Here is a 27,268-nt window from a genome sequence, read left to right as displayed (position 1 = left end):
TGGATATGCAATAAGCTCTGAGATGATAAAGGTTAGATTGTATTTTCTAATTTCTTATACTGTGATATAAGATCAGATACACTCTTGCAATGCTTAGTTGGTAGCATATATCACAATTACAACTTGAAAAAAATCCATATAATTATGCATTTAATATTCACTTTTGCCATAGGATTGTAAGATCCATAAAGATAAATAACATGTCTAGCACTGAGCACATGGAGAGCCTTCAACATATATGAGTGAATGAATGAATGAATTTTTGTTCTCTTTTGAGTCCACCACTCAGTACACAACCTGGCTCCAAAAGTAAATGCTATAAAAGCTTGCTGGATGATTAGGAGTGGAGATGCAATGTGGGGTCAGGCATGAGCTCTGAGTCCGTGGAGTGGAGATGAAGATATCTCACTCAGGACACAGTTGTAGATCTGAGCATCACCTCCATGAAGGAGGATTGGTCAACTGGATCCGAAGCTGCTGAAGCCAGTTCTCAGGCTTTGCCCTCAGGGCTGAGAAGGGAGTAGAATAGGCTTTGGCAAGGGGTTACTCTCAGATGATTCTTGGAAGATAGTGCCCAGTTAACAGTGACAGTGGGAGTCACAGCATGAAGACTAAGGAGCACCTTCAAGGCAGGAGGACCTTCAAGGCAGATGACTTCCATAGACTTTTTGAAGTGTGAAAGACAAAAACCTGATCTGGAAAGCAAAAACCTAATCTGGAGATTGAGGCACTAGAGGTATTTTGAAGGTCCCAAGGAAGCAAGGAGGACAGGGAACAGAAAGCTTCTGAGAGCACCTGGGGATGCTCATATGCACTGATGAGAGGTAGGGAGGCTAAAGGAGGGGAGTGCTGAAGGTCTAGTGCACTAGACCTTCCAGGAACTAACTAACTCCAGGAAGGGTATGATAGCATCCATCCCCACCTGCACTCCACCTCCCTGCTCCAGATTGGCAGGACCTGGGCCTGATTCAGATTTCTCCCCAGGGAAACACTGGGTTCTTCTCCCTTCAGACCCTCTGGTTGGTGTCTAAGACTGTGTCCAGTGGATTCTCAGGCTCAGCACATCTCCAAACACCTGTCCCTGGGTATTGAGAACTTGGAACTAAAATCTGAATCAGGAACACACAAGGTCTTCTTTGACTCTTTCAAAACTCCTTTCCAGACCTGCATGTGGTCCTTCATGTCCTTAGGCACCTTTGTCTTCGAAGGATCCATTCTTTACAAAACAATATGAAGCGTATTTTGGCTGTGTGTATAAAAATGAATATATTAACATATATAGTAAAACATTTTCTTCAACCTAAATGTTTTTCTCTGCTGCTTTTAAAGAAACATTGTCATAGATCTCCAAACGAATTGTGGCCCTAGGTACAGTGCCTGCTTAGCTCAGAGGGTAAGGTCTCTGGTTCCTTTCTCCAGAACGACCTGTTCCAATATGGCTATGGGAAGCGCGATGGAGCCAGAGACTCACGGCTTCTAACCCGGTCTACCTCCATCTGCTTGTCTATAAAATGAGTGAAAGTAACGTAATGTTCTTTGTGTGAGGTGAGAGTGGAGACAGTGAGTTGACACCGCAAGTAAACCGCGCAGCATAGCTAGGCACAGAGTAGGTGTGCAGGGAAAGTTAGTTCTCAGGCTTTCCCTCCTCGGAGCGCGGTGGTCCACAGGGCTCAGAGTGCAGTCGGGGTTGGGGCCTCAGCCTCTGTGGTGGTGGGACAGAGCCCGCAGTGTCCCAGTAACCCATGATTTCCTCACCAGACCCTGGGAATCCTCTGTCGCAAAATAAACACCCCCGCTCCGCTAATCGCCAGCTCGGAAACAAAACAGCGCTGCGTTGGGGATCTGGGCAAAATCAGCCCTCCCTCCTCCCGCTCCTTCGCCGCCGCCCTCTCCTCCTCGCGCTGCTGGCTCGCTCGGCTCAGCTCAGCGCAGCGCAGCTCGGCAGCCGCCAAACCGAGGCGGGCACAGTCTCCGAGTAGCCAGAGCTGCTCAGAGCTCCTTTTCTCCGCCTGGGCTCTTCCAGGTATCGCCTCAGTCGGGACCACTTCAGGCAGCAGTCGCTTGGCGAGGGCCGGCGACAGCAGCACAAAGTTGGGGACCCGCGAGGATGAGGCTGCCTCCTGAGCCCCTGAGGCTAAGCCGGAGTCCAGCGCTGCTGGCTCTGGCTCTGCCCCTGGCCGTAGCACTGGCCTTCTCCGACGAGACCTTGGACAAAGTGGCCAAGTCGGAGGGCTACTGTAGCCGCATCTTGCGTGCCCAGGGCACGCGGCGCGAGGGCTACACCGAGTTCAGCCTCCGCGTGGAGGGTGACCCCGACTTCTACAAGCCAGGAAGCAGCTACCGCGGTAAGTGGCCTGGCGTGGCGTTGAGGGCACGGGACCTGGCCCCTGGAGGGCACTGATCGCGCGGTGCCAGAGGAGGGCGCGCAGTCCCCGGGCGCACAGTGCCGGCGCAGCCCCGCAAGGGCCCTTCTGCCTTGGCTATTCTCAGCCCATTTAGCCGAGCGCTCTGCGCGAATTGCTAGCCAACGTCCAGGGCCGTCGCGGGGGCCGCAGCCAAGCAAAGCATCCCGGATCCCAGGGGCGCGTTTCCCAGGCGGGGGCTGTAGCTGAGCCGCGCGTCACACCGGCCTGACTGTGAAGGAGCCCGGCTCCAGCCCAGGCGGTCGTCAGGAGGGAAGTAGACCCGACTTTCTCCAGATCGGTCTCTGGAGAGGAGGGGACCCTGGCTTCTCTCAGTCGAGTCACAAGCAAGGCAACGTTCTCCACTTGCAGCCCTTACAGAGAGGCTACCAGTTTCTAGCAGACCCGCCCGGAGCAGGAGGGTCACTCAGGCTTCCCTGGATAGATCTCTTCGGGAGAAGAGAGAGACTTCGGCTTCTCACTAACCCATCCCTGAGCGCCGGGAGAAGGGAAGGAAGCCTGAAGCTCTTGGGAAGGGTCCCTAGGAAGATGCCCAAATTATTCTCTCACGGTCCCAGGCGACGGAAAGGACCTTGGAATTCCAGGATGGGTTCGCAGTGAGAACGGGTCCCCAGAGAACCCAGTATAGCTCCCAACGGGAGGGGAAATTCATAACGACAGAAAGGTGAGACCCCACAGCCGATAGCCGGCCGGGGCCTGCTCCCTGGAGGCTGTGGGACTTGGGCTCCCGCAGCCAGGAGACTCGGCGCCACAGGGATGTCGCACCTACGCCGATCAGCTAGGAACAGGGTTTCCGGAGCACAGGGAGGAGAGTGTCCAAACAGATGAACATCTCCTGGGTAGGATAGGCAGCTCGGCTGGCACCGACCTGAAGACCCCTAACTCCCTTCCGACCGCCCACTGCCTCCCTCCTCCGCTGAGTTTCTCCCCAGACACCTTTTCCGCCGTGCTGCAGCCGCTGCTTTCCGGGTAGTACACAGGACACCAGTTAGGGAAGGAAGCCTGACTAACCTTACCCGGTGTCCCGCAAGGGCGCGTGTCCCCTCAACTCCGCCCCCTCATAAGTCAACTCCGGTACCAAGCAGAGAAGAATGGGTCGTTGGGGCACCCGATGAGCAAATGGGTTCCCAGTCGTATCCCTTCAATTCCCGCCTTCTGGGTGCCCTAGAGAGCCTCAGGAGGAAGAGATGGGATCAACAAGAAAGTTGGTGACAGTGTCAACGGACTCCCTATCATCCACGCTCAGGACAGAACCAGGGGCACCCTTCTCAGAACGCATTTTCCTTTTTCCCGGAGCTACCGGGCCCTCTCCAGGTGCCCTCAGTCCTTGGCCAACAAGGGCCTTCTTCCTGAGCGCGAGTCCGCTGGATCCGTGGTACCCCAAGAAGAAAGATGTGCGGAGAGCACCGCGCCCAGCCGGGGAGGCAGCGTGCGGATTACCGCGGCGTCTAGGGGGCACTGAGTCGTCTTGTGGGGACTATCACTAGGCAGAGCCGGGAGGTAGCCAGTTCTCCCAGTCCACTGGAGAGAAGCAGCAGCAATCTCAAAGGCCTCTTCAGTCTTCCCCCAAACCGAGGGCCAGAGTTCACTAGGGACACTGACCCAGCTCCAACAGGCAAGCAAAGAGGTGATGTGACTCTGGATGGAAAAAATGGTTTTAGTACCTGTGTGACCTGTGCAAGTAATTTAATTTCTCTGATCTCATTTCCCAGCTGTAAAAATCACTGTTTACCCTGCTTCTCTGGGTGGTCCTAGAGGGTAAGGGAGCTTACAGACAGATAACAGGTTCCCAATACACTTCAATTCAAGTTGGATGTGAGGACTTTACTGGTTTAATAATGAAGATATGTGCTTGGTCAGAGGTGTGTGTGTGTGTGTGTGTGTGTGTGTGTGTGTGTGTGTGTGTGTGTGTGAGAGAGAGAGAGAGAGAGAGAGAGAGAGAGAGAGAGAGAGAGGGAGAGGGAGAGGCTTCCTTAGCACTCCTCCAGTTCAATCTACCAATGAATGGCCATTATCTGGGTCCCCATGAATTAATTAATTTCTCCCTACTAGGAGTCTTGTCAAAGACTGTTCCTAATTTAAGTCCAGGAAGATTTTGTGTGGTATAATTTAGGCCAGTCTGGGGCTTTGACCAAGAGTCCTCCTGCCTTCTCTTCCCACGCTAATCCTCCATGTTTGCCTGAGTGTTGAATTCAGTGGCCCCAACACATCCCATATTGACAAGGCCAGAGAAATTTCCCAAGGCCCAACTGGGAGAAAATGGAACTGGAGGGGAATGGCCCTGGACTTCCCAGCCTAAACCATTAGGCTTTTGGAAATGGACCCAGCTCCAACAGGCAAACAAAGAGGCTTTAGGTAGGGTGATAATCTTTTCCCCTTTCTTATGGCTAAGAGATCTTGAAGGAAAAATCTTTCAGGAACTATGCTAAGGTCTCCCATGTAAATATTCTACAACTAAAAATCATGTTCTGTCACTCAAAAAAAGAGCATTGACCTATTTATGACTTTTTTGTGGGCTTATTCTCTCTTAGAATAATTATATTGAAAGTCAACCTAATGCATTCTGTTCATTGCATTGACTGAGAGTTGTGGGTGTTCACATTCCCCTGCTTCCCTATTTGTTATTTATTCCTGAATTAGGATCTCGAACAATCCTTGGAATCAATGACTTTTCCCTGTATTCCAGTTCATCCCCAAATAGGACCCTGATGTGAGTATAGCTGTTAGGTATTCTGAGCCAGAATAAAGTGGTCATTTTTTAAAAATTGAATCGTGGGGTTTCTTCCCCACAGCCTGGGTCCAGTTGAGATTGTTATTCGGCCTTTTCCAAGTCCTTAGTATTATATTGACTTCCTTTTCTCCCCCACCACTTCTCTGTCCCTCCCTCCCTGCCTCTCTCCCTCTTCCCCCTGCCACCACCTCCCCCAGCAATAATTGTGCTTTAGAAAGCTCTGAAAGGCCTGCTCTGTTTCTGACCAGGGCCTCCTTTGAAAGGAGATTACAGTGATTAAAAATAACAAGTTGAGGATCCTCAAGGGGCTTCCCTTATAGGAGGACAATTTGCAGGACCAGCCTTTCCCAGATCACTATTTCAAGCCAAATAGAAGAAAATCAGCTGAAATGTTCAAGAATTGATTGAAAATAAAAGAGGCCCTTTTGTCTGACCAAAGGTCTGTTTATTAGGAAAATAAAGTCAGACCCTGGCTAATGAGAATGGCTTTTCCTAGATGCTCTTTAAAGGGAAATTTCAAAGAATTTGATGAGAAAAGAATGTGCAGTTGAGTTTTCAAAAGCTAGTCTAACTTCAAGCATAATTGGGGGATTTATTCAAATCAGGGAGGTTTGGAGACCTCCGAGGTCACCTTGTTTTCTCTTCTTTGTCCCACTCTGGGACACACTGCCTGTAGGAGTAGAGCTCTCAGCCTGATGGAAAGAGCACAGGATTTAACGTTGGATGAGTCAGTTGCAGTTTCTGCTCAATCACATATTCGCTGTGTTTTTTCAGGCAAGCCACTTTATCTCTTTGAGCCACAATCGCTCCATCTGTAAAATGAGCATATTCGTCCCCAAAGCTCCCCACCACCAGCACTGCTGTAAGAACTGGAAGTAATCCACGTTAAAATAATTTGTAACATAGTAGTCACATAGTAAGTGTAAATAAATAAATATGATATATCCAATCATATATATATATATATTATTTTTCTATTTCCAAAATAACTATCTTATCCTATGATCCTATGATGACAAGTTTATTTTGGATGATAATAATTTTGGAAATGGAAACATACTTAGCTGCAAAGCTCTGGATAAGATATTGTGTTAAGTTCTTCCTACTTAACTCTCTTGTTACTTATGGTACTTTGGGGCAACTTATTACTATTATTATTTTACAGATGAGAAGACTAAGTCTCAAAGAGGTCTAGTTCCTTCCCAGCGGTCAGTCACACAACTAACAATCAGTGGAGTCAGGATTTACTGTCAGGTCTATGTGACTCTTAAATCTGGGCTCTTAATCAGTGTCTGTGCTGATCCAATAAAATGAGTTGGGAATAGAATGTATTTGCTCAGTCTTCTGGATGGTGAGTCTTCCTTGAAGGAGAACAGGATCAACAAATCAAGATAATAACTGACATATCACAGGACATGAAGTAATAAAGAGATGGATCCTTATTTACATTTGCTTTTTTCTTTTTATAGGCTTCAGTATTGCCTTTCCCCATAAACCAGAGAATTAATTTAGAAACATGAAGAACCTTGTCAGTCTTTCGCCAACTCCTCCTGTTTGTAGGGAAACAGAAACAAATTGGATAGGGAACAGAGTCTGATTTGATTATTGTTTTCTTTTTACATGCAGATGTTATATCACTATGCCTCTAAAACTGTACGTTTGAACAGAACATATATAGGATCTGACAAATTGAACCTGGGTGAGGTCTTTTAAATAAACTATTTCTTGCATGGTGTTTTTCTTTCAAGTACTGCTGACAATATCATAATGAACTTGTCACTCCTCCCTCTCTTCTTTTCTTACACCATTCTCTTCTTTTTTATTGTGTCATTTTAGTTTTTAATCCTTACCCCTTTTAGTAAATATTTAATTCAAATTTATAATAAAGAAAAAATACACATACATATGCTTAGTGGTTGTAGAAATTGTTTACTGCTCTGAGAGTCAGGAAATGAAAAAAATCAAAATACAAAAAGAAAATGAAGGCTCATTAATCGAAGTTTTTCAAGGTTTAAAGCCTGAGTACTTTACTGTACACAGGTAAGTTGTTGGGTTACAGGTGACTCAACCAGAACAGCAGGCTGTAGTTGCTGATTTGTTAACAAACGTGAGCTAACATCAAGAGCTTTTCCCTGCCACACTCTCCATTTGCCCTCTATACAGAATGTCAGATGTGGGTCAAGATCAACTCCTGTGGGACAAAAATCCCCTCACCATGTTCTATTAGTGGTATAGGTGAAGCTCATGCTACAAAGAGATCCCCAGATACAGTGTCTTAAACAAGAGGAAGTTGGAGTTGGAGATCAATGTGATGGGAAGTTATGCTCCCCAAGGTCATTCAGAACCCCAGGTTCCTTCCATCCTGTTGCTCTGTCATCTTCTACTAGCACTCTGCTGTCCAGTAGGTAGCCACTAGGCAAAGGTCAAGTATGACCATGACATACTTGGAATGAGTCAGGTCTCACTTGAGATGTCCTGTGTTACTGAAGAATTAGTATTAAAAAAAAGACAAACTTCTCAATAATTTTTGTATTGATTCCATGTTGAAATGATCATTGTATATATTAGGTTAAATTAAACATATTGCTAAAATTAATTTTTCCTGTTTTACATTTATGTTTATTGGATACCTGTAAAAATTCATTTCACCTGGCTTGAGCTTATTTCTGTCTATCTTGGGATGGTTACAATCAGTGATGTCACCATATCTGAATTCTAGTCAGTATGTGGAGAAGGTTAGAAGTAGAGGGCAGATGCTTTCTTTTAATTATATGCTCCAGAAGGTATACCCAGCCCTTTTAAATGCACTCCTCATTAGTCAGGTGGTCACAACTAGCTGCAAGGGATGCTGGGAAATACAGTTTTAAGTCAGACAGCCACATGCACAGCTAAAACTTGAGGGAGGGATTTATTTTTTCAAAAAGATAAGGAAAAAACAGATTTGGGGAGGCAGTTAACCACTTCTGCCACATGTTTTAATGCCAGTCTTGTGCAAACACAATATTTCATTTTCTCTCATCCAGCAACATGTCTTCTGAATGGGTCTGCTCCATGGCACAGGAGCTGGTATCCCTACTAAATGAATTGGTAGAGGAAGGGGTCTTAGGGTGTGTATGTGAAAGCATGTGTGTGTGCACAAGCATATGTGTTTACACAAGTGTGTATAGGTGGCTTGTTCGGTCTTACCTCCCTCCTCAATAAAGGAGGGAGCAGCAAAGAAAGAAGGGAGTGGGGGAAGGAGAACTTTGAGCAAAGAGGCAAGGGGGTGGTGTGGGAAGAGAAAAGGGAAAGAAGAAAGCCGCTCGGATAGCCATGCAGAATGAAAAGAAATAATTTGAGTTCTGTGAAGTTCCATCCTACTTGAGCATTAGATTCAAGAGGCAGCATGAAAAGTGAAAATCCTGTTAGTCTAAATTATTCCTTAAAGATCTTTTGAAATTGTACATCAAATATAACACAGATACCAGTTTTAATGTGGACTGATTTATGAGCCGCCCCTCCCAATATTTCTGTTATCAAGAAAGAGAAACAAATTGACATTTCTCAGTAAGTCCAACACTTCTATTTTCCTTGCAGCATTGGAAGAGATCCATTTTTCTTCAGGTGAACAGCAAATGAAACCATTGGTTGGCTCCCCCTTAAACGCTGACATAACATGTAGAAATTCTCACTGTATGATGGACGAGGGGACTGAGGGCCTGCCACACGCTCTCTGAGGTACATACCTGCATTGAGTGGAGGGGCAAGGTCATTGACTTAAATGACCCTCGGGTCATTGAAAGATTTAAAGTGTTTCTTCCAGTCAATCTCTCCGCCCACCTCTGTGTCCTCTAGTGGTGTGCATTTGTGTTTGATCATGCCAAATGCACTTCTCTTGAAGCACCGTGGTGTTGGGGAGCTCATAACATCACATAAAAGCTCTTTGTGATTACCAGCCAGCTCTTAAGATATAAAATGTCCCATTTTTACAGAATGTTTCGCCTGGGCTAGAGCCAAGTCCTATATGGACAGGGCGAAGAGTGAGAGGCAACAGGGGAGGGCTTTTGCATGCCCTACATAGACAAGGCTTCTAACTTTCACAGAATAGTCAAAACTGCCATGAGAAGTTCAGGAAGACCGACACAGGGCCTAATCCACATCTACCAATTTGCTTGAAGCCTAGGAGACCTGTGGGAAAAGGGTCTATAGAGAGTGGTGGTTTAGATGTCTACAAATGTTTCCTGGACTTAGTGAGGGAGGGAAGAGCAGGGAAGGAGTCAGCGTGTGTGAGATGATAGGAGTGTGGGTAGGTGGGTGGACCCAGAGGCAGGACCCAGAACTGAATACCATTCCAGCTGTGGCTCCTCCTCCTCATCCTCTTCCTCCTCCTCCAGGAAGGAAGCGCATCGCTACCCTTTGAATTTTGCAGGCACACCCAGCTCATTCCCACCCCAGGGCTTTCGTACTTGCCCTCCTCCAAGCCTACAACTCTTGTCCCCAGACCCTTGTGTGGCTGACTCCTTATCTTTTAAGTCCTGTCTGTTAAGTGACCTGGGATTACCACTTTACGTCTTTCCTCACTGTCATCTGTTTGGTTTTGTTTTTTTTCGTAGCACTTAAGCACTCTCTGGAAGTATCTTTTTATCATCTGCCTCCTTTAGCTAGGATACAAGCTTTAGGAGAGCAGGACTTTGTCTTTCTTATTCATCATTTTATCTCCAACACACAAAATAATGCTTGGACACAGCAGGTACTAAATCATTATTTGTTGAAAGAATTAATATATCATTGAACTCTTCAAGAGCCTTGGTGTGAGATCCCCCACCCTGTAAGAGAGCTGGACAGAAGACAGTGTGTGTGGCTTTCTCCGTCGGAAAGAAAGGTGAGCGCCAAGGGATAGCAGACGAAGAGGCAAGAAGCTGCAGGTGGGGACTGCAGACAGAAAGGAGGCCCAGTGTCCTGAGGGCAGTGACTGGAGGTTGGGCAGGCACAGGGACCGGGCCCCAGGTGAAGCCCACTGGGAGGGAAGAGAGAGCACATGTCAATATGCATGGTGGGAAGTGCTGATGCCGACATGGAGGTGAACAGCAGGAGAACAGAAGGAAAGGGGCCGAGGGAAGGGGCTGCCAAGCTCAGACCTATAGAAAAGCAGTATATAGGGACTGCTGATTCTGTCAGGCCCAGACACAGATTATCAAAGTGAATTTCCCTGGAACCATTTGCTGTGAGTACCCAACCTAGCTATGGGTTAAAATCTCTTGGAGATCTTTAAACCAACACACCAAAGTTTCCCAGGGCCCCAACAAAGAACTGGACTCCAGAAATCTATATTCTTTCAAGGCAAGATTGTGAGATTCAAAGAGAAGGTGGCCAAAAGCTGTTTCTTCTGGGGGGCAGGAGTTTGAATCCATAGGTGCTTTGGCATTAGATACATCCTCAACCTTTCATTTATTTATTTGATTTTGAGACAGAGCCTCACTAAATTGATTAGGGCCTAAGTTGCTGAGGCTGGCTTTGAACTTGTGATCCTCCTGCCTCAGCCTCCCAAATCTCTAGGATTACAGGTGTGCACCACTACACCCGGCAGATGTTTCCTTTTCTAACAGCCTGCTTCTCATCACCCCCTGTCCCAGCCCAGTCCCAGACTCCCAAGCAACATACCCCTTTGCACCTGATCATATCACTGCCCTTTTCCATTACTGAGGGACACCTGTACGGTGACCAGTGGAATGCCCCAAAGTCAGCATGATTTCCTCATTCCCCTGCTTTGGCAGGTGGGGTGTGGGGAGAGGAGGACTGTGAGCTTCCTTTAGGTGGGGACACTCACAGACTAGCAAAGATGGGGCCAGAGCTGACCTCATTGTACTTCTCTGCTGCTAAAGTCTGCCTCCCATGGAACTTCCACACCTCTGTCCAGGTTCTGGCCTTGGGCGTCAGACAAAATAAGGTCTTCCCTGACCACAGGTCTGCCCTTAAGGTATTTGTGGATAAATGAATATTGTGGCTTCTCTTCTGACTAAAACACCCATTTCTTCAACTATTCCCTTACAGGATACTGTTTCTTGTTCCCTGGACTTTACACTCCGGATATGCACTGGTGGGGCAGAACATGGTAGAATGGTTATCTTCCTATCCCGGACTTTGTGATGTGTTAAGCTTGCCAGGTTTTGTGTTTGCTATTTTGGCAGATGTGTTGTTCTTTGGAGTCACACTGAGCCTGCAGCCACCTCAAATTCTTGCTATTTGCTGTAAAGGCCTGATGTCCTCCTTAACTGCTATGGGGGAATATGGATAGTATCCTCCAAAGAGCCATGTGTTAAAGACATGGTCCCTATGGTGGTATTGTTGGAATGTGCTATGGACCTTTAGGAGGGTGGGCCTTATGGTAGGTCCCTAGTTTATTGGGGGTGGTGTTCTCAGAAAGAACTGTGAGATTCCATTCTCTTAGTCTCTCTGCTTCCTGACACAAAACGTAAGTGGTTTGCTTCTGCCATAATTTGTTGCATTCACAAGAGTCCCAAGACTACCAATGGTGGTGCTACCCAATATTGGATTGAACTTCAAGAAACATGAGCCAAAATAACCTCTTTCTCTTTGTAAAATATTTGACTCAGGTGTTTTGCTATAGTGACACAAAACTGACTAACACATTAACCTACTGGTGTAACTGATTCTTGAATATAAGATTTAACATGACTCCCCCATTAAACTTAATCTGGTATAATTTGGTCCATTCCTGTAGCTGTCAACTCTCCACAGAATTCTGCCATTGAGTGATTTACCCATATAATCTAATTTTGGATTATCCACAATTTTTATAAGCAGGACTGATAAATCTTTATCTAACAAGTTGATCAGAATGTTGAGCAGGTCAGAGCTTAGGACAGAGCCTCAGTCAAACCTCAGAGTCATTTCCAAAACCAACATTCAGTTACACAGTTTTGAAATCAACAACCTATCATTCCAATGACATTGCATACCAACTGCCACTCCAGCTCAGTCACTTGAGTTTAGTCGTGAATACTGTTTCCTTAGTCTGGTGATGATTCTCATAGTTCAGGCAGAATCATTTGCTTCTTTGCTGCAAAATTATTCCACTCTTTTCACTCCAAGTGACAGGAACAAAGCCTAACTAACTAAAGCAAAGAATGGAATGCATTAATTCCTGTATTTAGAAAGTTCAGGAGTGGGTCTGGCTTCAGGCATGAATGGATCTAGGAACACAAACAAGAGTCATCAGTTCTCTGTCCTTCCCCAGGCCCCTCCATCTTCTTCCCTTTCTAACCCTTTCATTCCCCCTTTCCACCTTCTCTGCCTCGATCCTTCCATTTTTTATTTCTTGGCTGTGTTTCTGTGTGTTGTCCTCATTTTTTCTCACTACAGATAAACTTTCTCCAAATGGCAGGGAGGATAGCTGCCAACAGCCTTCAATGAAGAGCCTCTTAGCTAGCACTGTCACTAAAAGAAAAGCCCTTTTCCCTCTAGCTCCAAACTGAAATTTCTCAGGGAAATACTCTCACTAATCACATACCCAGGGGGAATGGGTATGGAGATTGAGCGGATTTGGGCATAGTCACTTTTATGGCTTCATATTTTAGGAGGGAGAAGGGGGACTGTGATTGGCAGTGCTGATGATCATATTAGTCAAAATAAGGGGCGCTATCAGGGTCCTCTCAAGTTTTTTGTCCTTATCTATATTGGCTGACATATTGCCATTTCCCCAGAGTATCTTCACTATTTGTATTAGTCAACTTTCCATTACTATAACAAAATACCTGAGATAATCAACTTAAAAGGAAGAGAAGTTTATTTTATTTTACAGTTTCAGTCCATGGTCGTTTGGCTCTATTGCAACATGGTAAACATCATGGTGGGAGCATATAGCAAAGGAAACCCGTTCACATCATGGCCACAGGGAAGGAAAAGAGAGAGAGGAGGGACTTTGAGTCCTGGTATCCCCTTCAAGGTCATTCCCCAAATGACCTAACTTTCTCCCACTAGGCCCTACCTTCCAAAGTTTCCACTACCTACTAAATAGATCCATGGGTTGGGGACAGGGCCTTCAACATGTGGCCCTTTGGAGAACATTTAATATCCAAACTACAGCACCATTTTTCCTTTTTCCATCCACATACTGTTTAGCCCAGGACTCTTTCTTTTGGCTCTAAGCTATCCTGAGATGAAGAAACACATGGGGAAAAGAATTAACTTTTATTGAGCTGCTGCAATGTGCTTCATATTCATTATCTTCCCTAATCCTCCTGACAGGTCCATGAGATGATAATTATGATCTTCATTTCATAGAGGAGGCCAAATTATTTTTTAATATATCTTATTGATTTAACAAACATTTTTGTATGAATTATAAATTCATTAGTGATCATAATAACAACATGAGGTAAATAATATTACTGCTGATTTACAGGTAAAGAAACTGAAACAAAGAGAGATTAGGTACCTTGCCCAAAGTTATATAATAAACAGAGGGAAGTTTGAATCCAGGCCTTTTAGATAGTTACACTGTAGTATAATGATTCTTGCAATTTTAATGTGTGTGACCTTTCATTTGGAATGGGAGACATTTCTTCTCAGGAATGTTGAGAACACTGGCTGAAGAAGGTCAAGGGGAGAACAGCACAACCCCACCCTACTTCCCTGCCACAGGCACCTGCTCACTCTGGGACTATTGGCCCTGCCTTCCTATCTGCCAACCCATAACCAATGGCTCTTCTCCTGCCTGATCCTGGCTGGACGGATTGATTTGCACCCATTTCTTAATATAGCATGGGATTTGCATCCCCTGAACTCTGCAAGTTATGTAGAATGAGGCTTACTTAATGCTCCAGCGGCCTTTATAACCCTGTGTTGTAAGTCGTGGCAGAAGCTGAGGTTCACTGTGGTTGTGCCTTGTGGCATGAAGTCAGTGACACATAGCAGGTGGAAGGCGGGGCCTGCTCAGATGATGAAACTGATACTTGATTCAGGACCTTCTTATTGAGGTGAGAGTTCTGATTCTGAAACCCAAAAGGCAGAGTGGAGAGGGTGATGGAACTGGATTAATAAGGGCAACAGTCATAGAAGATGCAGAAGTCACAAAAGACAGTTCATCTGTTTTTTTTTGTTGGATTGTTGACACACTAACATTTGAACCCAGAAAGCTGTTTGGGAATGGTGGGAAGGGAGGCTGGAGTTTTCGTATGGCAAGAGTATCCAAGGACGGGGAGAATTCTGCCCCGGGTGGGGATATAAGGCAGGCTCCTGGGTGTAATATCAGTCTTCATACCAACAAAATAGGCCAGAGAGTCCCTTGCCACCGAGGGGGCATTTAGGGCAAGGGTGTAATGCAGTCATCACATAACCTCCAGCCTGTTCTCCTTAAGCCATAAGTCTGAACAGGACATTCCCCGGCTCAGACTCTTCAGTGACTCCTCAGCACCATCAGGGTAGTATCCACACTTCTTAGCAAGGCATCGAAGGTCTTTGACTACCTACTCCCTGCCTGTCTTCCTTATCTAGCTTCTTAGGACACCTTCCTTCCCAGCAGGCAACTTACAAAATGCAGAATGAGTTCTGGTTTCCAGGACCACGGCTACCCACCAAGTCCTTCCATCCACCTGGAATGCTCTTACTCCTCTGTCCCCTGGCAAACCTCCACTCAGCATTCAACCTGCAGGTCACATGTCACCTCCTCCTTCAAGCCGCCTCTACCTCACATGGACTCAGATGTCCCCGCTTCTGGGATCCCAGAGCACATTGCTCAGGTGTCCGTAAGACCCATCACATGTTATAATGAATCTCTTGAAATAAATTTTTCTTCCAGTGATTAGATTATGTTCTCCTAGAGGGCAGAGACCCTGTCTCTTCTCTCCAGGAACATAGCACTGGGATGGCACACAGCAGGCACTCAGTAAATCAAAAGATGGGACTGGGGATGTAACCCAGTGGTAGAGTGCTTGCTTAGCATAAGCAAGGTCCTGGGTTCCATCCCCAGCACTAGAAACAAAACAAAAGGATTGAAGGAGGTTGGCATATTATACAAGGTAACCCATGGGAACTTTGGGGGAGGGACCAGAGCAGAAATGAGCAAACCGTGCATTGAAGACAAAAAGAACCCCTTTTCATCCATGTATCCAACAGGTATTTATTTTTTTAAAGTTTGTTCTAATTAGTCATATATGACAGTAAAATGCATTTTGATACATCATATATATATATGGAGTATAACTTCTCATTCTTCTGGTTATACATGATGTAGAATCACACAAGTCGTGTAATCATATATGCACATAGGGTAATAATGTCTGTTTCACTCTACTATCCTTCCTGTCCCCATTGCCCCTCCCCTCCCTTCACTCCCCTCTACCTAATCCAAAGTACTTCTATTCTTCCCTATTCACCACCCTTATTGTAAATTAGCATCCAGATATCAGAGAAGACATTCAGCTTTTGGTTTTGTGAGGTTGGCTTATTTTGCTTAGCAAGATATTCTCCAGCTCCATCCATTCACTGGCAAATGCTATAATTTCATTATTCTTTAAGATTGAGTAATATTCCCTTGTGTATATATACCACATTTTCCTTATCCATTCATCTGTTGAAGGGCATCTAAGTTGGTTCCACAATCTAGCTATTGTGAATTGAGCTGCTATAGACATTGATGTGGCTGTGTCACTGTAGTATGCTGATTTTAAGTCCTTGGGTATAAATTGAGGAGTGGGATAACTGGGTCAAATGGTGACTCCAAGTTTTCACTCCAAGTTTTCTGAGGAATCTTCATACTGCTTTCCATAGTGGTTGCACCAATTTGCAGTCCCACCAGCAATGTATGAGTGTACCCTTTCCCTCACATCCTCACCAACACTTACTGTTGCTTGTATTCTTAATGATTGCCATTCTCCAACCGGTATTTCTTGAGAATTTACCATGTGTTAAGAACTATACTAGATGCTAAGATGCAGTGGAGCATAAGACAGCCTTGGTCTCTGCTCTCATGAAGCTTCCAGGTTATTAGGGAAAACAGACATTTATCAAATAATTTCACAGATATACTAAGATTGAGGGAGAGGTATTCAAGAAAAGTAAAGGCGTATTGAGAGGGTATCTTGTGTTGGGGTGGAAGGGCAGGAAGATCCTCACTGGGGGCTCTCTCTCGAGTATCCTGAGCTGCAGGAAGATTCAGTTATCATGAGTCTTTACCCCCCTCTCCCCATAACCTGGCCCCGTGAGGATCGTCCTCAGACAATTATCTCCTTTGCCGTCCTCCCCAGGGTCCTTCACTGATGTGTACTAGAGTTTTTCTTTGGAGTTTCAATCACTTTCCCAGAGGAAACTCGTGTGTCAGTGAATCCGCCAGCTGCGTATTGTAGTCGTCACGATCGTCTTCATCGCCCCCATCTTCATCATCGTCTTCACCCGCAGCATTACCGTCAGCTCTGCCACCACCGCCACCATCAACGCCCTTGTCATTCCCCGCAATTCTTGTCTTCTTCACAAGTGCCAGGCATTGTGCAAAGTACTGGTTTGATCCGTCCTATATTCCTATAAGAAAGGCAATATCATTAACCTCTTTCCCAAAATGAGGAAAACAGGAAGATTAAGTAACTTGCCAGAGGTTGCATAATTAATAAGTGGTAGCTCTGGGATTCTAATATTAAATTTTTGCTCTTAACCCGTTCCCTGTATGTGCTCACAGGATGACTCCAAATAGTCGTTCTTTCTTTTTTTAAGTCCTTTGTAAGCACTTTTCTTGAGTTTTTTTGGATCTCTTAATGGCCTCTCTTGGGAGGCACTTGGGAGGAGTCATTAGAGAGAAGATTCTATTATTTATTGCCAGGCCGTCATCTTCGGTTGTTACTGGGACTGAGAACACGCTGTACATTGTGTCTTTCAGGAGGAAGTCATATAATGATGGAGTTCTCCAGAGGGAAAGGGTCTCCTGTCTTCCTTCAAATTATACTGTATAATAACATCATCACCAGAGATAATTATAAATTGAAACCCCACAGAGTTCAGCCTCCAGAGCCTCCATCTTGTGTGCTGTATTTAATAAGGTACAGCACAACTTCGGTTTTCTATAGCCTGCAGAAATGCAGCATTCTGGGAAATTGAGTTTATGGTTAGCCCTTTAAGTGCAGTGCCCAAACATACAAGGAAATGGATATTGATCATTCAGAAACATAGTTCAACAATCTTTTTATCAAAATGTAACTTACATATTTAATAATCTAATCAAAAGTTCACAGTCACACTGCTGATTGATCACATGTTGACTGTACCCATGAAACCAGGACCCAGAGTAAGAAATGGAACATGACTCCTACTCCAGAAGCGTTCTCAGGTCCCCCTGTCGCCCGACCCCTATTCCTCACACATCTGACTACTGCCCTAACCTCCAGCACCATAGGTTACTTTGCCTGCTTTTCAACTTTATATAAACACAAATGTAACCACGCCATTTGTATTCTTTGGTGTCTGTCTTCTTTCATTCGAGATTATGTTTGTGAGATTTTTCCATGTTGGGAGTAGCAATAATTTGTTCATTTTCATTACTGTAAGGCTCAGTTATATGAGTATGTCACAGTTTATATGTCCATTCTATAGCCGAGATGTGAGTTTCCAGCTAGGAGCTACTACAAATAATGTCACTATGAACATTCTTATAAATGTCTTTTGGTGCACATAGGTGTGCATTTCTGCTGATTTAGGAATGGCATTACTGGGTCATAGAATATATGTATGCTCAGTTACAGAAAATCCTGCCAAAGAATTTTTCAGCAAAATTTGCTAATTTTCATTTCATCAACAGCATGTGAAAAGTCCCATTAGCTACATTTGATATTGTTAATTATTTTTCAAACTTCATTAATCTGGTGGCTATGCAGTAGTATTTTATTGTGTATTTAATTTTTATTTCCCTGTTGGCTAATGAGGTTGAAAGCCTTTTTATGTTTATAGGTCATTTAGGTATCTTCTGTGAAGAAGTTCATGCATTGTGCCTATTTTTTTCTAGGTTTTTAAATCTTTTTCTTTTTCATCTGAAAGGGTTCTTTATATATTTTGGGTAGAAATCAATTGCTGCCTATATGGTTGCAAATATCTTCTTTCACACTGTGGCTTATTTTTTCACTCTTAATGGTGTTTTTGATGAGCAGAAGTTTGATATCGCCCCATTTATATATCTTGTACTTTATGGTCAGTGCTTTTTTATGTTCTATTAAAAATATCTTTCCTGCTCCAAGGTCATTCACATTTTATCTTATGGTACTTTTAAAACTTTATTGTTTTACTTTCACAAGTAGTTCTATGATCTATGTGCAATTTATTCTGTGTATAATGTGAGGTATGGGGACAATATTCACCTTTATCTCTATGGCTGCCAGTTGTCTTGGCGTCATTTATTGAAAACATCACTTTCCTCCAATTGCTCTGCAGGACATTCTTTATCTTACATCAAGTTTCCATATATTTGTGGAACTTCTTTGAACCCTAAACTGCTCAACTGGCCCATTTTTCTTTCCTTGCTTTAGGGCACTGGCTTAATTTCTGTGATATCTGGTAAGATATGCCCTACAATTTTGTTTCTCCAGATTGTCTTGTATATTCTTGTCCCTTTGCATTTCCACGTACATTTTAAAATCTGCTTGTGAATATCACAAATACATGCTGGAACTTCCACTTAATTTGCACTAAATCTACATAATCAATTTGGGGAGGATTGGCACTTTTAACAATACTGAGTCTTCCTACCAGCCCATGAACACTCAGTTAAATTAACTCACTGCTCAGTGAGTTAAGGTGTGTGTGAACTCTGTGCTAATCACTGTGCTGAGCTCAGATGAGGTTCTTGCCCTGAGGGATTTACAGATAAATGTGTAAACAAACACATAAACACAAAATATAATGTAATGTAGTAACCTTATCATTGTTAATAAGAATTAATATTTACCTAAGTGCCTATTATAAGGACTTTACATGAATTAATTTATTTTTATTTTGAGGTAAATGTGGTTATTAAGCTAATTGTGTAGATGCTTTTATGTAAAGGTATATTGTATTTTTGAGAATCATATATATATATATATATATATATATATGATTTCTGACAGGCTTTTACAAATATGGAAAATAGTTTCCAGGTCTCTTTATTTTAAAATTTTTATTCATTTTATTTTATTATTATTATTATTTTTTGATACTGGGAATCGAACACAGTGGTACTTTACCACTGAGCTGTACCCCGAGTCCTTTTTACTTTTTATTGTGAGGCAGGGTCTCACCAAGTTGCTTAGACTGACCTCTAGCTTGTGATCCTCCTGCCTCTCAGCCTCTGGAGTTGCTGGGATTACAGGCATTTATAGGTCCTTCTTATTCTTTCAAGGATCTTTAGAGACTTAAGAACTACTGAATTTGATGATCACGGGTTTCCAATGAAGAGAAAGAAAATTCAATGACTTCTCAAAAATAGTTCAGCTACACGCCTTGATTATTCTTATTTACTTTTCACAAAATGCTCAACATACTTTTTAAGAGAGCTGAAAAATACATTTAGATAAGCATCTTAAAATATAAGGTAAAACTACAAAGCAGTGTGACAGGTTTTCCTCTGTCAGTTGTAAACTGGATTAGAAGGCAAGCCCCAGAATTCCAAATATGTTGTGTAGATATTATTGGCTTAGTTTATAAATCAGTATAAATGCCTTGAACTATAAGCAAGGCATCTGGATTCCACTTGCGGTCTTGAGTGTTGTGATCATGAAGAAGTCTCTCCACTTCTGGATATCAGAAGCCCCGTCCCAGAAGGCAGGGGGTTAAATCAGGTCATCTTCAATATCCTCTCCAGCTGTTCTGTTGTAATGCCAGGAAATCAGAGTAACAAGTTCCAGGCTGCTTGGGGTCAGGGATTTTAGAACCTGTGTTCGATGTATGGTAATTTAATTTTTTTTTTCTTTTTTGAGTCTTTTAAACTTTTTATTGTAAATTTCACAAATCAATCTCATTTCCAAGTTCTTCCCTTTCCCTCTCCCTGATAGCTTTCATATATATCCCCTCATGGTTTTCTGTATATTTAAGTATATTTTCCTATTTAACTTCATTATTATCAATAAAAGGTTTCCTTAATAATGCATTTTTCATTTCTTGCATTTGTTTGTTTATTTTTTGGCTTCCATTTTAAATTTCTTCAAGATCTCTTTTGGAATTGTAGAGGGCAAAAGCTTCACCACCTCGTCACAAGATTTACCAACCTGATCTAAACCGCATTCTCTTGCTGAGTTCTAAGCCCTTGAAAAGATGGGGGCAGAACCCAGCTCTAGTCTCCCCTTCCCATGCAGGTGCTGCTGTCCCTGCAGTAGAGCTTCAGGTGTCAAATCTGTGCCAGCCTTTTGTTTGGAGCTGGGTTTGGCATGGATGGCAATGATGACACATTCTTTAGGATCAACTGCCACAGGACTCAGGTCTCTGGTTCTTTGCTCTGTCTTTTACCCTTCTTCATCGCACCAGCTTTCTCAGGCATCTTGGTGCCAGAAAAGAGCTGAGCGGAGGCCTGGGTGCCCACTCCTGCCCCAAGCTGCTTCAGTCAACAACTGAGTGGCAGCATCCCTCCTTGGGGCCTGGGGGGTCAGGAGATATTTTTAATATTAAAAGCATCCTAGAAAAAGAGCAGAGAAGTCAGAGGAATCATCACACACAAGAGGAAAATTTAGTTGGGTTCTGAAGTTATCCAGGAATTGGGGAAGTTGGACATACCAAGCCAGTGAGCAGCATATGAAAATATCCTTTAAGGTGACCCAATAGGGCTTTTCAGGAGACTGTTAGTGAGTGAATCTCAGGACCTTTGTGTTGGCCGGGAGTGGGATGGGTGGAGCTGGGACCTGGGCCTTTTTGGCCTGTGGAATTTGAGCTTCATATTGAAGGCAGAGGCTGGGGATCAAGATCTGCTTGTTCACCTTAGGTTGGGTTTCCAGAAACTGCCTGCATTCATTCCGGAGGGCTGTTGGATGCATTGCCACAAACCAGTGATTTAAAATAACAGAAATTTATTTTCTCCTAGTTCTAGAGATTGGAAACTGGAAATCAAGGTGTGAGCAGAGTTTGTTCCAGTCTGAGGAATTTGGAGGACTAAATGCTTCTCTCCATTTATGTATCATAATTACATAAATGATACAGGAAATACTTTTAAAGTTTAAAAATTAATAATCAACCAATACTTGCAGAAGATCTGTATCACAATGAATATATTCAGTATGTGAACCATGGGGAGAATATTAAACTGGGGGAAGGGACTTTCAATTCTGGCACTAAATTGGCCTCTGGATGGTTTGACGACCTTGAGTATGTCTGTTGACCTCCTGTGTCTTGGTTTCCTATCTGTCAAATTGGAATTGGAAGGCTGGATTAGAGGATATTTGGGATCCCTTGAAGTTATAATAGTCTATAAATCCAGAACTAAAGTCCAGCATCTTAGCACTTTAATTCAGGCAACAAGGCAACATAAATCCAAATTTACATCATTTTGTAGAAACTTGAATTGAACATCTATTAGATGGTTGGTGCTGGGTGGCGAAATACAAAGGGAGTAAAAACCCAGCCCCTTTCCTACCTTCACTCTCTGTCTGGTGGAAAAGACAGGTCAACAGAAATTGTACTTCAGCATAAAAAATTACAGTAAATGATTTCCATCTCAGGAGTTTGGATACCTAATGGGGGGGATGGCCATCATTGCCTTGCCAAGAAGCCCCTTAAGCTAGATATCAATGGGATATAGTATTTTTTAGTAGATGTGGGAAGGAAAAGTATAATATAGTCATAATGCCAGTTGCTGTAACAAATGACACCTCACAATGTAAGTGTATATTCCATTCGCGAAAATATAATATGGGATATTTTGGGTCAGGGGGTGATTCTTTGAATGCTAATTCAGAAACCCATTTTTGGTCCATCTGTGACCCCTTTTCCTGGGCCCTCAGAGTCCTCTGCAGGATCTCCTGAATTCAGCAGGCAGAGGTGGGAGAGTGAGAGTGGAAGATCATGGGAAAGTCTGTCAGGGCCAGACTTGGAAGCAGCCTCTATCATGTCTGTCCTTGGCAGACTCGGGCACATGCAGACCTAACTGCAAGGGAGGCTGGGAAATGGGGTTCGCTCTTTCCACAAGAAAAAGGAAATGTGTTCTGTAGAACATGGAGTAGTTGCCACAAAAGGTGTCCTACTAAAGGAGTTTGTGACAGTCTCTTAAGCCAATCTAATGGAAGCATAGAGATAATTGTCAAGATTGAAGTTTCTGATGAAGGATTTTCTGTAACCATCTGGGGCTACTGAGAGAGAGCTCAACCCAACCATGGTTGGTTCAAAAATTTTCTAGGACAGCAGATCAGGCATTTAGCAGGTTGTGAAATGTCTGAGGGTGCTGGGTGAAGAGGGCAGTAGGTTTCCACTCCACAGGTAAGTCCCACTGTCCTCCGCCCCTCTGCCCCTCAGGGGCGCACTCTGATGGAGAGCTCTGTCCATCCCATTTGACAAATGGAGCACAGTTGACCCCTCCGCTTACAAGGTGCTCTCTTCTCTCTCACAGTGACACTTTCAGCTGCTCCCCCCTCCTACTTCAGAGGCTTCACATTGATCGCCCTCAGAGAGAACAGAGAGGGTGAAAAGGAAGAGGACCATGCGGGCTCCTTCCAGGTAGGACCCCCTGGGGTTTTCCAGCCGTCCTCCTGCCGAGACAGGTGGGAGCCAAGTGAAAAGTGGACACACTGAGGAGCGAAAGCAGAGGGGCAGTGTCTCCGGTGACTTCTCACACAGCTCCTTGACTGCTGGCCAGGTGGGCCAGCTCCATGTGAAAGACCCTCATGGAGGAGGTGGCACATGCCTTTCTGAGTGGGGTTGACCACCCACAGGGCTCGCTGGGTCCTGGCAGATGGCGCTGCTCTTCTCTGGGCTCACGGTGCCCTTGGCATGGGCAGCCAGTGCAGTGAGCGCTCTTGGAACCCTGGCTAGGCCCTGCCGTTTCCCCTGCGCAGGCATTTCATGATTGACTGGTAATTCTCAAGTGTAAACGGAACAAGAGCCCAGGACAGCCAGACTGGAGGGAGTTCAAAGCACAGGAGAAGGACTATTAAGGGAACATAGGGATTGATTTATGAGGGAAGATTAAAAGAATTACACATGCTTTGCTTGGCTAAATGAACAGGGCTGAGTTTAAGAGGTGGTAATGGTCTTTGAATGTCAGTCCTCCCAGGGCAGGCTCCTCAAGGCAAGGCTTCGTTTGACTTTGTACAAAAGGGCACAGTGAGAAGAAAGTGGGTCAAGAGAAGAAAGGGAATCTCAAAGGCAAGGGCCTGACAGTGAATCATATTTCACTGTGGAATATTCTTCCAAGGGAAGTGGCAGGAACATCAGCCCTCTCAGAGGCTTAGGAAGGGGCCAGCAAGTTGTCAGAACACATCCCAGAAGGACTGGGGCCATCCTAGGGGGAGGCCTGGCCAAATTTCTTGCAACCATTTCTAGATTCCATTGTTCTGGAATTCATTTTTATCTGGCATTTGCAAACTCAGAAGGAAAAAAAGAAAAACCTTGGGAAGATTGCTTATACTCAGTTGGCTGCTGGGGACACTGGTACAGTTTGTGGGTGTCTGAGAGGACACTGCCCCCAAATATCTTCCCTGTCTAAAGGCATCCTTTTTGCAGGGTGAGTACTGGGGATTGAACTCAGGAGCACTGAACCACTGAGCCACATCCCTAGCCTATTTTGTATTTTATTTAGATACAGGTCTCACTGAGTTGCTTAGGGCCTTGCTAATTTGCTGAGGCTTGTTTTGAACCCTCGATCCTCCTGTCTCAGCCTCTTGAGCTACTGGGATTATAGGCATGTACCACCATGCCCAGCTAAAGGCATCCTTTTAATCCTTGGGGCCAGGTTATAATCTTGAATTCTGTTATTTAAAAACCTTATTTTTCTATTGTCTGGGAGTCTAGGTTTCTGAACTAGTGAGACTGTTAATTTCATGTTCATTGTCACATCCTCCTATGGCAAGGAACTTCTTTTTGTGTATCCAAAAGAGCAGCCTGTGCTTATTGAATACTTACCGTGTACCGGCACCATGCTAAAGCCTTTAACTTGTTTTAGTTTATCTTACCTTAACTTAGTTTAATTGACTTACCTTATCTTTGTTTAATTCTCAAAACAGCCCTAGTATTATAGGAATTGTTATCCCCATTTTCAGACCAAGAAATTGAAACGAGAGAGATTAAATCACTTGCCTAAGCCTTTAGCAAGCAGTATGGCCAGCTCCATCATGCTGTCTTATTCCAGAGATGATCAACTCCTTACAATACAGAACCCACTCCTGGCACAGGTGTGTTTGTATAGTGCATCACTGAGGTTGCCATTACCGGCAAAGGGAGATGCAGGCCTGCTTCCGGCCTAGAATACTTTAAAATATAATCCCTGTGAGCTTGTGTAATTTGTCTGGAGGTGTGCATAATTTATCACATTCTGGCAGCTGAAAGACATAGGTACCTGAGTGGCAGGAGAGGTGAAGGTCTAAGAAGAGAAAAGAATGCATGTGTGTTGGGGTGGGGTATGAACTTAATCTTCACCAAAGCAAAATTGATTGGCTTTATGATAATATTTACCATATATACCCAAAAGAATAGCAAGCAGGTTCTATTGTTGAAGTAAGAAGTTGTTTGATTTTAGAGTCTACAAGGTAGTTTGTCAAATAAATGTTCATTATAAAATTTTTTAAAAAAGAATTGAAAGCAGAGATAGGAACAGATGTTTGTACACTGTTCGTGGCAGCATTATGCACTGAAGATGGAAGCAGCCCAATTGCCCGTTGATAGACAAAAACGTTGTTCACTTGTACAGTGGAATATTGGCCTCAAAAAGGAAGGAAATCTGATACATGCTACAATATGGATGAACCTTGTAAACATTATGCTTAAGTAAAATTAACCAGTCATGAAAAAACAAATACTATATGATTCCACTTCTGTGAGATACCTAGGATAGTCTAATTCATAGAGACAGAGAACAGAATGGTGGTTGACAGGGGCCAGGGGAAGGAGGAAATGAGGAATTATTGTTTAATGGATATGGAAATAAAGTTCGGGAAAATGAGAAAAGTTCTGGAGATAGATGTTGCATAGTAATGTGAATGTATTTGCTATCTCTGAGTTATATACTTAAAAATGGTAAATTTTATGTTATGTATATTCTAACACACACACACACACACACACACCAAAGATGCTTAGAGTAAGGCCTAATGGAGTCCTGGCTTCTTTCTTTAACACTGTTCTGGTTTAATAAGTTGTCAGTCCTTTAACTCTGTGTTGTTCAGCTCAGATTCACCCTGTCCTTGCAGCTGATAGGTGAATACCGGGCATTGCTTGTGGTGCGCAGCGGGTGAATATTTGCTGAATGAATGAATGAACAAGTGCCTCTTTTGTTGGTGTCCATAGCTCGGTTCTGAGCAGGACTATTTCAAAGCTCCTATCTCCTTATGGTTCTTCCTTCCTCCTCCTCTTGGAGCTTCTGTCACCTGTTCTTGTTACCTGGCAGGGTGCTTGAGCATGGTCTCACCAGCAGCAGCATCGCCACCTGGGCACTTCTAGAAATGCAAAATCTCAGCCCACCCAGACTTAGGGGATCAGCCACTCTGAAGGTGGAGCTCCACAGCCTGAGTTTCAACAAGCCCTCAGGGTGAATCTGGTGTCTTCTGGGGTTAGGAACTGCGGTTGTAATGAGCCCCAGACACCACGCAACACATCTGTCTGTCTCTATCTATCCTCCCTTCACTTCTGCCAGCCTGAGGGGGATCAGAGCAGGAGAAGAACACGAAATGCTTTGCACGCAGTCATCACGCCAGCTAACGCTTCCTCAGCGCTCGGGTGCCAGGCCCTCTTCTGCGTGCTTTCCACTCATTAGCTGATCTAATCCTCAGAGCAGCACACCGAGGTGAGCACATTATTATCCTGTTTTTCACAGCTGAGGAACTGGTGGCACAGAACAATTAAGTAACTTTCCTAAAGCCACCAGCTGTAAGTGGTGACGCTGGGATTCAAACCCAGGCAGGATGGCTCCAGGTCCCTGGCTGTCGCCACCCAATGTGTTCACACTAAGTGAAACGAGGGCCTACTAGGGCCTTTTATGATAGCAGCCTCTGCACCAGGGTCTTTATACCATTTTCCCTATTTATTTCTTATGGCAAGTTTGTGAGGTTAGTTTTGTTATCCCCATTTTTTCAGAGGATGAACTGAATCTCCAAGGGGTTAAGTAAATTCAGCAAAGCAACTCAACATTGCAATGGACCAAACTCTGTGGTTTTTTGTTTTTTCTTTTTTCCTCATAATCCATCTTCCCACCTGAGCTGTGCCCTTGTGGAATTAAAATGCACACTCCACTTGGTTCCCATTGCCTCAGACTGTGGGGTAGGTATCACAGCCCAGGCCCATTGTACCTCTTCTGCCTCTAAAAGACATGGCCACTCTATCAGGCCTTCCTGCTCCAGCAGACAAGTGTCTTCTCTCTGTACCACAGCTGTTGTCTCTGGGCCATTCACGTATTCAGCCACACTCACTGAGCAGCACCCACGTACCTGGCACTTAGTGAGGCAGGGTACCGTGGCGAGAACACTAGAGACTGTCCTGTGGTCATGGAGCTGACCTGTCCTCCTTTTGAGTGTCCCTTCTGTTACCTCTATTCCTGACAAGTGAGGCAGCTCACAGGCTACCCACTAAACCAGGAGCAGGCAATGGAACTACAAACCCATTGTAATTTAAAAGAAAACAGAAATCAATGTGTACTTAGATATACTCTCTAACACTCTAACTCTAAATATGACAACTTTGAGGACTTAGCCACAATAAAATTCAAACTCTCTTTGAATCTGGGTAAAGATTACACTCTCAACTCTTGAAGAGCCTCTGAGAATGGGTTATTTGCTTCTACATGAGTGAATCCTTTCCCAGAGAACCAAGTACTAGCTCAGCAAAAGTGAACTTCAGTGCTGCCTTCGACTTAGGGGAAGGGAATGGGTTTTCTGGCACAGGGGAGAGTAAGGATTAGGACTCCCCACCTCCCACCGCACCTGCAGACCAGGGGGAAGGGGGTGGAGCCACCTCTGGCTTCAGCAGTGGG

At 44.2% G+C, this 27,268-nt stretch overlaps 1 protein-coding gene across 1 annotated transcript in view; it reads left to right on the top strand.

The window, feature by feature from the left end:
• Nucleotides 1-1,890: 1,890 nt before the first annotated feature.
• SPON1 (spondin 1) overlaps nucleotides 1,891-27,268 on the top strand; it is a 281,080-nt gene continuing 255,702 nt past the window's right edge. The window contains exons 1-2 of the mRNA XM_079104241.1: nucleotides 1,891-2,345; nucleotides 22,700-22,806. Coding sequence (XP_078960367.1) covers nucleotides 2,108-2,345; nucleotides 22,700-22,806 — 345 coding nt within the window. The 5' untranslated portion in view covers nucleotides 1,891-2,107. The remainder of the gene's footprint in view (nucleotides 2,346-22,699; nucleotides 22,807-27,268) is intronic.

This window comes from Sciurus vulgaris, assembly GCF_902686455.1.
Source record: "Sciurus vulgaris genome assembly, chromosome: 11".
Classification (NCBI taxonomy): domain Eukaryota; kingdom Metazoa; phylum Chordata; class Mammalia; order Rodentia; family Sciuridae; genus Sciurus; species Sciurus vulgaris.
The sequence above is the reverse complement of the archived record's forward strand: the minus strand, read 5'-3'. Positions and strand labels throughout refer to the sequence as shown.